Here is a 13383-nt window from a genome sequence, read left to right as displayed (position 1 = left end):
TCTGCCATCAACTTTTCAAACCCCTCTTTTTAAAGGCAGAATTTGAAAGTTTTGTACCCATCCTTTCTCCACAGTAAAACATCAGTAATATTAATTTTCTCAAAAAGTTTCGCTTACTTTTTATATTGATTTTAGATTAATTGGCAATGGACTACACCTGGGAACACGTCTCTCAACATAAATGCAAGGACTGCATTTGTGAACAGGTTTGCAACTGTAGTGGATACAACAAGCAATGTCTGTGAGGATTGGCGCAAGAGGGCTGCAGGAGAACTAAAAGGTACTTTATATCACTTATATTGAGAATAGAGGGGTGGCTTTTATCGTTCATTCAAACAAAGCTTCCAGTGATGTTTTTGCCTCATGAATTCCCAAAGCCTAAGTCAAGGTATCACGGCTTGGGAATGAAGTGCCTCAGTTTTCACTCTTTTTGAATACTTGTGCTAACTTTAAAAGTAGCCCATGAAGTTAACTATTGCTGAGAAATGGTCATCAATTATTTTCACATGGGAAACTCAGGTTCTGTCTATTCTACCTTACTCTGTGGTAAGTGCGGGGGGCGGGGGGGGGGGAGAGAGAGAGACTGAAATGATTATCACAAAAGAGGAACCTGAATGCTTAGCAACTTATTATAAGTTTTCAATGACTTTTACTAAGCGTTGGTACCTTGTACTATACAGGCTCTTGAAAAAAACAGCTAAAGACTGCAAAAGAACCCTGAATATTCACCCAAATGTCTAGTTCAACAACAACTTTTTTGTTTCTTCTAATTTCTTGAATTATTATTTGGTGGCAGAACTTAACCATTTAATTTAAAATAGCTTTTCTATAGACTGACATTCTCTTTTATCCCTAAACAATCAGGATTTGGGTGCTCCCTCAACAAAAGCAGACGCTGAAGAAGAGTGTTTTCAGCTTTTCTGTTGTATCTGTATCTTTGTGCAAGCTCCTAATACTGTCAAGATCCAACAACGATAGTGATTCTAATCTGACAAACCTTCTGATTTTCAACAGTCTTCTTTTTCTCTCCTTTAGGCAGAAACTTCTCCAACTTTTTTTAGTTTACATAAGAGTATTCCTATAGATACTGTCTGACCAGGAAGGGTTAACGCAAAACCAAGCAACAAACACTTACCAAGTGTGCAGGAGAGGGCGACCTTGCATCCTTTAGTGTAGCTCCAGCTGGTACATCTAGAAGTGGCCACTTTACCTGCAGATACTGAAAGATATTGAAATAAAGAAGATAAAGCCACAAAAAATCAAATTGACAACAGATTTCACAATAACTTCATGGCCCAAGAAACCAAACAAATGCAACTTTCAACATTGTTCAGATACAAAAAGGCTTGAAGCGCAGGATTATGTTTTTCATATCAAAAACCTCCTCACTAGTTATGATGCACTTTTAGTCCATCTCACAGGTCACAAAGATGGCATCATAGTAATGGGAAATCTCTTATGGTTGCCTCCCAGATCACCTTGGTAGCATATGGAAGCTCAGATCATATGGTTTCTTCTTCCAACACAAGCTACGGGCACTGGATTGGAAAGAAAAAATGTGACTGGCCCAACTCCATATATGAAGAAGGTCTAAAATGTTGCAGATAACACTGTGTCTAAAATATGTAATCCACATGCAATGACATTAAGGCAATTTCACAATTAAAATGCTGCTGATGTTTGTTTGTTTTTTACCTTCTTGCTCATCTGTGATTTATTGATCAGCAATGCTGACTAACACACACATACACAAATATACACAGAGAGATTTGCAAGATAAGGATGGAAGTGTAAAGGAAGAAAGAAGGGGGAGCATATAACCAAACTTATTCCCAGCAATATTGGTGTAGATGAGCTACTGACACTAACTTGAGAATAATACCATCCCATTTAACTCAACAGGGCTTCTGAGTACAGGCAAAGTGTCTTGTGAATGTGCACAAGTATTGTGAGTGTAACACAATGATCCAGCAAATTCTTGTGTATGTTGGCGCTTCCACAGAATTTAAGATTAGGGAACTCCGTATCTCAAAGACAATAAACGTGATTTTCCAGAAAGTATTTAGTTGACTATTTTTTAACACCAACTATGTAAAACAATCTGACAGTTTTGTTTTTTAAAACACTGACATTTAATACAGCATGGCACTAAATTTAATTTAGACCAGTTTCAATGTAGTGCTAACATGGATTTTTTATTTTATTTTCCTGACACTTTGCTAGCAAGAATAGTAAAGCAATTTAAATTAACTTGCACTGTTGGATCTCTCACACAATCAGTTCCTCTAACTGTAAGACATAATGCATCTTAGAATTACTAGGTACTTTGTGTTTTTAGCAGAGGAAGAAAATTATTCCATGCCCTATAGCTGAACGCAGTATGTCCTGTGAAATGTGGAGATTTGGGAATGTGGAGTGGATGAGTTGCAGCTGTGCTCTGGAATTTCCCTAGCACACAAATCTTCATGATGTAAAACAGCTGGAAGGAAATCCCAGCATGCTCTATTTAGAGGCAGAACAACCAATAATTTAAATGGAAGATTAACCCTTCAACTTAAAACAAACCTTCACATTTCCTCCAACATATATTTCTACTATCTGTTGCAAGTAGAACGTGATGAATAAGTGCTGATCTGTTACAACAGGCCATCGGAACAGATTCAATCCTAAAAAGGCCACTATCTTCTGAAAAGCTTAAGTTTGGCAATCACAGAACAATACAAGAGAAGCAAAAGCTGTTTTGCTTCATCAGATGGGCTGCATTTCTCCTGCCACCCAGCCCATCCAAAAGACCACACTCGCACTATACATTTAAATCCCTATATCATTTTAAGCACTCAGGGCTTTCCCCAAATACACATAGACGCTGTAGATTGTTAAGGGCACTGAGAGTTGTGCGTAGACCAATATTCCCCTCACAGGGATACAATTCCCAGAGTATCCTGTGAAAGGACTGTTAAACCACTATGAAATTCTAGCTCTATGGGGAATAGGGCTTTTATGATGTGAACTACCCTGAGAACTTCATCTTCATCATCATCATCATCTTCATCTTCATCATCATACCTTATAGTGCTCCTGTACAACAAATTGTGCTTGTAATATACGCTGACTTTTGTACTGCCAGAGACAGTATGCCTTTCAGTATCAGTTGCTGGAATCACAAGTGGAGATAACGCTGATGTGTTTGTGTCCTGCTTGCAGGTTTCCCATAGGAATCTGGCCACAATGAGAGCAGGAGGATGGACTAAATGGGCCAGGGATGGGGAACTAGATCTAGTTTCCTCCAATAAAATCATTTCTCCCATTGAGATGCTTGGCTCATGAGATAAAAAATGAAATGAAACAAGTAACAAGAAGTTGAATCAATAACAGCAATATTTTACAATCCATACAAGTTATCCTTTTTTGGTTGTGGAGACACTTTTTGCTTGAAATGCAGTAAAGGGATCACTGCTGTTGTGCCAATGCTGCCACCCACCACCACTGCAGCTCACCCTAGACTATTCCTCTGAATTTGCTTTAGTTGCTTTTATGTGTTTTATACTGCTGCTTTATTGAGTTTTAGGCTATACACTGCTTAGATATTTTTGAAATATCAAGCCTTTTATCAATGCTTTTAATTAATTAAAAATATACAGGCCTTTCTAGCAGAAGAAAAATGAGGTAGAGCAAATTTCTGATGTGGCTCTGACCCCTTTTGAACCCCTCTTTCCTAACATGCAAGAAACTATGTGGAAAATGAGAGAGGGCTGCAAAAGACAAGCATATCAGCACATCCTTGTATATGCACAATGCTTTAGGAGACATCTAGGGTTATACAAAGGATAGCTAGCACTCAAAAAACAAAAACAAAAATAGTTTTCACCCTCTTGCAAGAACCCTCCACACACTGCACTGTGCCAGGAAAGGCATAAAAAGTCCAGAGGCCAAGCTAATGATCCATCTGGTTTCACTCTGTGTATTGGGACAAAAGCAGGAAAAAGACAAGAGTTGTAATGATGCAACAAGCCTAGAAGCAGAAACTTACTGAAAGGGTGAACAAATAACCTTTGGGCTGACCCATGAAAAAAGTCCAGAAAATCAGGTGGCTGGACAGGAGATTATTTGGGAGTTGAAGCAAGGGCTTCCCATATTGAATCAGCACAGGGCATAGGTGGAAGAGGCTGTAACAGATGTTGCATCTCTCCACAATCAGATGGGGGAAGTTTTAATTGTAGCCTAGGTGTGTTTCTCGTTATTTCTCAGTATTTTCCCCATATATTCTTATTCCACTTACCTTAACCTAAAATAAAACTCAAAAATGTACCATGAATGACGTGGCCTAGACTGGGAGAGGGACAAATGTGGCTTCCCTGGGAGCAAAGGTCAGCTAGGTAAAGGCTTGAGTGGAGCTTCAAACTTCAGACCCCAAGTGATCTAATATTAAGGAGGGCAAGTGGAAGTTCAATTACGAGTGGAAGTTCAATTACGAGTGGATCTCCTGTATTAAAGTGGATCTCCTGTATTAAACGGCCATCTACTGAAAGCAATGGGAGGATGGTTATTTTGCAGCTGCTACAGACAAAGGGAACCCATTCCTTTACACTCTGGTTAAGGTCACCAGAGAGAAGGTGATACACTCTCCATTTGTTCTTTACATCACTCAGCCAGTGTGGTGTAGTGGTTAAGAGCGGTAGATTCGTAATCTGGTGAACCGGGTTCAAGTCTCCGCTCCTCCACATGCAGCTGCTGGGTGACCTTGGGCTAGTCACACTTCTTTGAAGTCTCTCAGCCCCACTCACCTCACAGAGTGTTTGTTGTGGGATAGGAAGGGAAAGGAGAATGTTAGCTGCTTTGAGACTCCTTCGGGTAGTGATAAAGCGGGATATCAAATCCAAACTCTTCTTCTCTTCTACTGTATTCTGTGATGTCTATTACTTAGTAGAAGGGGAAACACTGAAAAACATTGCAGGGTGAAATATTTATCCATACACCCTTTTCCTGTAATTGGAAATTTGGAAGAAGATGCAGAAATATGCATTTTCCTCTGCAAAAGGGAAGCGAGTCAAAAGCCAAATATGCATGGCTGTGAAATGTTCCCAAGACCCAAACAACATTACACATGCCATGGAGTTTGACAAAAACATCTGGTTTGGGTTGAGTTATAGCACATGAGACATATGAATGCTCCTGACATTGTCCTTACGATGTATGCATCCCTGCCATCTTCAGGCAATGATCTGCCCATGACATAACATCAAGAGAGAACATGCACAATGTTCAACTCCAGCCCAAGCAAAATTATACAACCAATATTACTCCATAAATGCTATCGTGTGTACTGAGAAGCTTGATGACTGTTATGGTGCTTGAGCGTGAAAAGAATGGTACAGCTACGCTGACTGATTAATAGGAGGCATGATGTGTTGGAACTTCCTGTTTTTCTGATTTAACGCAGCCTACCAGAAAGGTGAATATTGGGCTTTTCTAAGGTTTGTAGTGGACAAAGACCTCTCTGTACTTCTGAGATGTAGTAAAGATATAGTTAACACCTCCACAGCAGTGTTGAGCTCCTATGGAAGGCTGCTTTATTTGCTAACATTTGCACCGTATCCAGGCCAGATTCACATTCCTCTGCAGGAACAGAGCAAACATTTTAAAATAAAGAGCAATTGCCAAAGGTTTCCGAACAGAGAAGATTCTGGATTCCCCCCCCCCCTTGCTTTGGAGATTGAGAACAAAAAATTGGAAGGCAACCAATATACCAAGCACCTTTGGACAAAGGAAGCAGGATTTGTGTACGTTTGACATGGAACAGGAAGAGAGCTTATCTCATTCCTATAAAACATACAAACAGTCCACTGTGACAGACCAGTCTTGCCCACAATGCAGAACTGTTTCCCTTCAACCTTTTACATTTTAACTGTAAAACTGAGCCTCCAAACTCAAAGCAGAATATAGCCAAAACTAACAACTCCATAGCACAAGTGAATGAAACATACAAGTGAGGGCCGTTGCCCTGAGAGAAGGAAAAGACAACTGTAACAGCAGCCGCTGCCACCTGTGAGCCAAGAGGAACGTTTCCCCGAGACAGAAAACTCTGGAAAATATTTAAAGAGTACTGTTCACATTTTACAAAACCTGTCTTCCCTCAGGAAAAACAATGCAGGCTACTGCATTAATTATACCTTATTCATATAAAATTGGCACCACTGACATTTGTAAGCACTGGTTTGCAAAAGTTTAAGGCAGAACTTTCCAAACTGTGTGTCGCGACACATTAGTGTGTCGGCTGCAGTGTGTAGGTGTGTTGCGTGAATGCTCCAATGCTCCCCTCACTCTTGGGCTGAAAAGGGGTTAGTTTAATCTCCGGTTTGCTGGTAAAACTGAATTACTGTGTCGCAAAATGATGCATGTCGAAAAAGTATGTCACCAATGTGAAAATTTGGAAAGCTCTGGTTTAAGGAAATAGTCTCCACAACTGTATGTGTGTTCTCCTAATTCACTCATTGCAGTGATTTACAGAAGCTAGATGTCTGGCTGTACAATCATAAAAAGTAAATACATATAATCTGGCAGCCTCCAAATATTATCCCATAGTCCTTCGAAAGCTTACTTGCTATGTGCTGTTTACTCACTCACTCGCCTTAAGAAGGTATATTGTGAATGTTAAACCATAACTCAATTTTAATCCTACATACATTCCCATGTAGAGTATGGAAATTCAACATGGACACAGACACTACTTGTACATCTTATGCTTTAACCCAGTTGTTCTAGCAGTTTTTGTATATATATAATTCTCTGCACACAAAAGCACAAACTGTGGAATGTATCCATGTAACCGAATCCCTACCTCAAGATGTGTGTGGTTAAAGAAAGTTCTCAACACACGGTGGCTCAAATCACATACTATTCTTGTTAGTATTACAGAGTATATTTTCCAAGTTGCCCTTCTCCTACTACTAATTTGGTATTTCTGGAAATGGTTTTTCAATTGTTTAAGTTTGATTTATATGCTTTTATTGCATTTTTGTCTATTGTTAAATCACCTTAATGATCTTTTTAAAAAGAGAGTACAGTCCATAACAGTTAGGCAGAATGAAAGGAGCAAATACTTTAGGCCATTATTTTATGACAGAGTGGAGAATCTGTAGCCCTACATATGTTTGCTGGACTAAAATTCCCATCATCCCTGGCCACGGCCGTGCCAGCTGGGGCTGATGTGAGCTGAAGTCCAGCTACATCTGGAGGATCAAGTTTCCCACTCCTGCATTAGGAGGACAATGAAGTGAGAGAAGGAAACGATGCATTTGCTCACTGGAATACTGTGATGATAAAATGTTACTGCGAGATTCATATAGCTAGTGCTGAATTCTTGCCCTTTACATAAAACTGGGCTGAGGATCTGTAATCAGATCTTATTCTTCAAGGCTCCTATAACAGCCAATTGTGGAAAAGGCAGGGAGCCAGGGCTGTCATCTGTACAAGGAGTATGTTTGGTATGCAGCTGGCCCCATGACCCCCAACTAGCTAGCGCAATGACCTACAGTACACTCTGGGCTCTGAGTACAGTAGAAGTAGTTTCCTAAATGACTGCCTTTGATCTGCTCTCCAAGCCCGAAGATCAAAGCATCTGGTTAGATTGGGGAAGTCCCTGGATCTGGCTGCTGTACAGCTCCAATCTGTTTCCAAACATTGAGTGGTGATGTGAGCTCACTTGCAGTTTACTGCAGAGTCATTTTCAAAGACACTCACACCACCCATAACTACTAGGACACAGTGTGCACCACCCCATTTGGTGAGTCAGCTTTCTAGGAAGCACTGGCAAGAGCTGAGAAGCCATGAAACCCAAAATACCCACAGAAGACGTGCAGAAAGTTCTACCCAATTAAAAGTTCTCTGTGTTGTCGTTTTCCAGCTGGTTTATTTTATGCTCCACCCTTCACCACTCTTGGTCACAAAGGGGGCTTTCTAATCCATTTGGTAAGCAGAGAAGCTGCTGGCGAATGAGGCGGGGGTGCCTCTATGAAGGTTGTATAAAGGCGCCTTCTCATTTTAAACAATTTAAGAGGGCAGCATGTGGGGGTGGGGAAACACTCCGAAAAATATACAAGGAAAGAGACTAAGCTAATGGTACAGGGGCAGTGTGGAAAACTGAGCACCCCTCTAAGTGCAAGACTGTGCCTCAAACAGACGTTCACTGTACAGCCATGTGTGTATTAAAAAAAAAGAGAAGAGTTAATGGCATATTGAAGCTATAAAAGTTTCAAAATGGTTACATTCCAGAGAGATTAGAACAAGCCCTGGTTGCTTGTTACCTTCCCTCCTCCTCTGCAAGTGGGGGAATGAAAAGGATTTTAACCATTTCTCTCCCACATGCTGTTGTGCCACACACACAGTACAATGCACCCTGCTGTCTGCACATTAACCTGCCATTTGCCAAATAGCTTCCCCTCAGCTGGGGATTAACATTCATCAATTCAAACAACAATCCAGTGGTCCTGCAATCCTAGGCAGGAACAATGGGGTGCAGACAACAGGCCTTGGCTTGCCCAGGACTGCTGTAGTCACTGCATGTCAGCAGTCTCTTCTCTTGGCGAAGAAGCCTGCAGCAAACCAGGAGGCGGAGGAAAGGAAAAACAAAAGAAGAGTTGCTACAACCAATTACAAACGTTAATGACCAGATTTCCTGCCCTTGCTACACACATGGCGTAGATGTTATCTGGACATGAGCAAATTTTACTCTAGTTTTAAACACCCTAATCTAGGGTATTCGGATCTGATTGTATATGTTCCTCTCTGTGTAGACCAGGCACTCACAAGCACCATTCACACATCTCATATTGTATGACATTTAGTATTATTATTTTTTGCAAACAATTTTAATATTTCTCTCATATCTGTCTTCACAGTTGGGCAATACTATAGATTTTGGAATTGTTGAAAAAAACCTCTCTATAAAAGCCAGTTCTCTGTGAAAATAAATGTACTTCACTTGAGTAGCGGGGGCAGAGAAAAACCTCCTCCTACTGGCAGCTTCAACAAAAATCACTGGGCAAGAGGATTGTCCATCCTTCAGGGTAACTGCAGGGAGTTGCATAGGGGGGCAAACTATTTTAGATAGTTTATCATTGTTTTCCCCCATTCCCATCCCAAATACGGTTTCCTGTATATCACGAGTGATACTCTCCAGGGCCTAAAGACAGTGTTCTGTTTGGAAGGAGAGGGAACAATGAAATATTTAGAAAGCAGGGCAAAAACCTGCACTGCCAGTCTCCTGAAAGAAACATGTACTCAATTACACTGTTTCCAGGATAAAATGTGCCTGGGGCTTACAGTATTCTGAATGTTGGCTGATGAGGATAACTGGATTACTAAATTGCTACTGACTCCCCTTAGTGAGTGAAGATGGTGGCAGTTCCTATGGGGTCTTGCTGGGTCTTCCCAGTTTCCACGCCTCATCTATTTTTAGTGCTATTCTAAATTATAATAGCCATTTTTGCTGCAGAGTAAGATCAAGTGATGTAACCTGGCTGATATAATCTAAGAAATATGTATGTATAATAGAAATAATTACATTAGGTTTCTCTGTTTACCCCTCCCCCCACTGTCCCCCTTGTCCAAATCAAATCTAGATTGCAAGTCCTAACTTAGATGCACATCTATGAAGCGCTGTATGAAAAAACAAACAGCAACAATAATGCTTGAAGACTTTGGAAGAAGCTGAGCTTTTTTTTCAGGAATACTAAATTAATCTGCCCAAATTCTTGCCAGATTTGTTTGATTTAGTTGCCCAACATCCCTGTACATGAGTGAAATGTGGAATCACTTTTCCAGATGTAATTGTTTAGAGGAAAGGGCTGAAAACCAATTCAGTGGAAGTTAATATAACAAGTTTCACCAAGCAAGGTATTCTGTGAGAACTGCCCTCAAATCAGAAGTGTAGATAGGACTGGTTTAATTCACTAGAGAAAACAACATCACCGGTTGCTAAAATATCTCAATTGGTTGCTGGGGGGATGAATTGGGGGGGGGGGAGGTTACATCTCCAAAAATGGCTGTTGGGGGAGAAAGGCCTACCACTTGTCCAAATATCCTTGGCGTTTTAGCATCACCATTCATTTATGGATACATCCTTTCCATACATCATGGTTTCTATTTATTTGACCGGGCAGAGGAAAGAGATTCACCACTGCAAATGGTTTTTTAAAATCATCTTTCAAATTAGCACTAACACACTCTTTCAAGGAGTGTTACATAAATGTTTCAATATATTTTAAATATTGCCAGGGAAGCATGTAATTTAAAAAAATTGGTAAAAATTACTTGCTGATGACATGGCACCAACAGGAAAGCTAACTCTTTCAAACTAAGAACCAGTAAGTGTGAAGATGTGCTGAGTGGCAATAGGTTCATTTCTTGATAATGTCAAATACATATGTTGAAATCCCAACCCTTTATAACAATTAAACAAAATCACACTAAGGCTATAGACACCAAGAGAAATCACGCTAGCTTCCAGGCTTCTAAACAAAAACCCAGACTTTATGCAGTCCAAGAAAAGATGGGAAAACCACAGGAAACACAGAAGGACAATGACTGGATGGTGGTGTTATGTGGATGCCCCATTAAAAATGAGTGAACAAACCTTGGCAATTCCATGCCAAAAGTATTGTGTAGAAGCACCCGTGTCTTTAACAAGTCAACAGCAGAAATAGTGGGGATTAACACTCTTTATAATAAAATTTATAACCAGCATTTTCTTCTCCAAATGGAGCATTCAAAACAGCTAAAAACACAACATGTAAAAAGTAAATCCAGTCAATTAAAATACAAGTGCATGCACTCGCACCGAAAAATGATTTTTAATATAAACCCAGAAAACCAGAGCTAAGTAAATAAATAAATCACAATTAAACAACAATAAACTTGAACTGAACTGGAAAAGAAATGTCTTCAAATGCCAGCAGAACACAAAGAGAAAGGTCAAGGTGTTTTACATATGAGGTGCTACCACAGTGAAAGCCCTTTTTTGCAATGCCACCAACTATGCCTTGGAGGGCAGTGGCAAGCACATGATGTCATCATCATCAATTTTACGAAGGTGGGCATGTTCACATAGAAGGAAGTGGTCCTTCAAGTAGGCTGGTTCTAGGTTGTTAAGTACTTTAAAAGGTTGTTAAGTAGAACTTTGAATTGCACTTGAAAATGAACAGGCAGCCAGTACGGCTGATATAATAATAAATGGGTCACATGATCACAATGCTTGGCACCAGTCTATATTTTCACAGCATCATTCTACTCTGATAGAAGTTTTTAAATGGTCTACATAGAGCACGTTGCAATAAAACAGTATGGTTTCAAGTTAAAATCATTCTCCTTTCTAACACCAAAAACAAAGGACAAATGCAAATCAACAGTACTATCAAGACATGGCCAAAGATACTGGGTTGTATTCAACAATGGTCACACAACGGTCAATAGGTCTGCTGACATTAATAGATGTGTCTAACTTGGGTCTATTAATTTCAATGGGTCTACCACAAATGTAAGTTAGCTGGATACAAGCAATAGTACACAAACAGTTTCAGAAAAAGCTAAGGTGGTACACTATTTTCTAAAATGACAGCCATAATTTTGCAACCAAATTCCTATAAATTTCCAGTGCACTAGTAGGGACAAAGAAGCGATTAGGAATTCAATAGCTTTGCAAATTAAGCTATTATGTTTTTAAGCAGCTAGCCTAAAAACGTGTCCTCAGTGCCTTTACACTACCCAACCCCCCACACCCACAAGAGGCACTTTCTTTGCCTGTTTACATAGCTACAGTATTAGCTGCTGGGTCACCAGGTTTTCACCCCCACCCTTAACAATTAAATAAAGCATTTGGAGAGGGTGGCGTAATTCAGCAGAGCATATTTGCTCCTTGAGGGATACAAGCTAAAGTTTAAACTGCAGTTTGTTTGTTGATGTAACGTGACAGATCACAGGTCTGCATCCTAACAGCTGCAAGAGTTCTAGCAGGACACTCTGCCTCGGGACTATTAACCCTAGGAATGAAAATGTTTTAGAGCTGTGAATTCCAAAAGCATAACAACAAAAGAAAAACTTTTCCAAATTGGGTTATGTGTGAGGAAATGCAAAATTCCAGGTTATAAACTCGCAGAGTCGCTTACATTCCTTAACAACAGCAAATAGACAGAATCTTTGGGCCTCTGTGGTTGTTCATATTTAGACCCTGAAGAAAAGAAGTGTGCGTGCCTCTCTCTCAGTTTTCCATTATGGACAGCATAGGCCCTTGTTTTTAGATTTTCCTCCCCACCTCACAAGACAGTATAGCATGCATAATTGCACTTGCCTCAAATGGGAGAAAATGTTTGCCCTCCCTGCAAATTACTGTTAACTTCTAAGTCAAAACAAAAAGCCTCCCAAGGTTTCACAGCAACTACCCCTGCTGCATGTCAAAATTAGGTCAGCTATTAAATTTAATACCAAATCTGCTGGGTGAAGTGAAAAGCTTGTCTCTTATGTGCAATGAAAGGGCTGTATGACCTATGTGGAGAAGATACACTCACTGGGGGAAGGACTGAAAAATCTGGTGTTGTGGCCATAGGCAGAGCTGCAGGAAGCCTCTGAAAGGCAACGGGGCCTCTCAACCCATGGGAAAAGGGAAGAGGCAGAACACTGGAGCTTCAAATCCAGGCATACCAAGGTTGAACAGGATGGTGGCAACAAGTGGGTCAAAGGTCAACCAGCCAGCCTGCTCTGGTTTCCATGGATATGTGGCCTATTCATACAGTGCACAGAGGGCTCTTCACAGCCACTTACACACAATTGAGCTACTACTCCAAGCTCTGCAGGCCTCGTCTTGGTAGCACAGCACATTAGATGGTAAAGTTTAATGGAGTCAATTAAAACAGAGAATTAGCACTGAACTAGTCCTAGAGAACTACAGAGACACTGTCAGAATTGTCTCATCACAGGAGAATGCCAGTGTAGCATGGACGGAATAATCTGAAGATTTTACTCTGGTATGATATTACCTGCATGTCATCCATGTTATCTGTTAAAACCAAACCGGGTATCATGAATAGCAATAAGTGCTTGTGGGACCCTAGACCCTGATAGAAAGCATTTTTTGCACCTTGAGAAAAGCTTTTTTAAAAATGAAAAAAGAAATATTTAAATTTTTAGGCTGTTTTACAAACATCTAAAGCATCTCACAAAGGAAGTATGAAGAGTGATAAAATATTGATTCTAATATACAATACCAAAACATTTCCAACATTTTAGTTCATATTGAAACAAAAGGAATCTTAGTTCTAAGAAATCTTGGGAGAATAAAAATGTGTTTATAGCAAACTCAGGAAATTTCCATGGGGAGGGAATTACACAATG

The 13383-nt window shown here is 40.1% G+C and overlaps 1 protein-coding gene and 1 long non-coding RNA gene across 3 annotated transcripts in view; one reads left to right on the top strand and one right to left on the bottom strand.

The window, feature by feature from the left end:
• Nucleotides 1-1129, top strand: part of LOC310695875 — a 42392-nt gene extending 41263 nt beyond the window's left edge. For both annotated transcript variants that reach the window (XR_014520323.1, XR_014520324.1), the window contains exon 3: nt 136-1129. This is a non-coding gene — a long non-coding RNA (uncharacterized lncRNA). The remainder of the gene's footprint in view (nt 1-135) is intronic.
• TCF7L1 (transcription factor 7 like 1) overlaps nt 1-13383 on the bottom strand; it is a 66427-nt gene that overhangs the window by 15202 nt on the left and 37842 nt on the right. Inside the window, exon 4 of the mRNA XM_083480547.1 lies at nt 1136-1219. Coding sequence (XP_083336673.1) covers nt 1136-1219 — 84 coding nt within the window. The remainder of the gene's footprint in view (nt 1-1135; nt 1220-13383) is intronic.

Source organism: Podarcis liolepis (assembly GCF_965112155.1).
Source record: "Podarcis liolepis genome assembly, chromosome: 16".
In the NCBI taxonomy this organism is placed as follows: domain Eukaryota; kingdom Metazoa; phylum Chordata; class Lepidosauria; order Squamata; family Lacertidae; genus Podarcis; species Podarcis liolepis.
The sequence above is the reverse complement of the archived record's forward strand: the minus strand, read 5'-3'. Positions and strand labels throughout refer to the sequence as shown.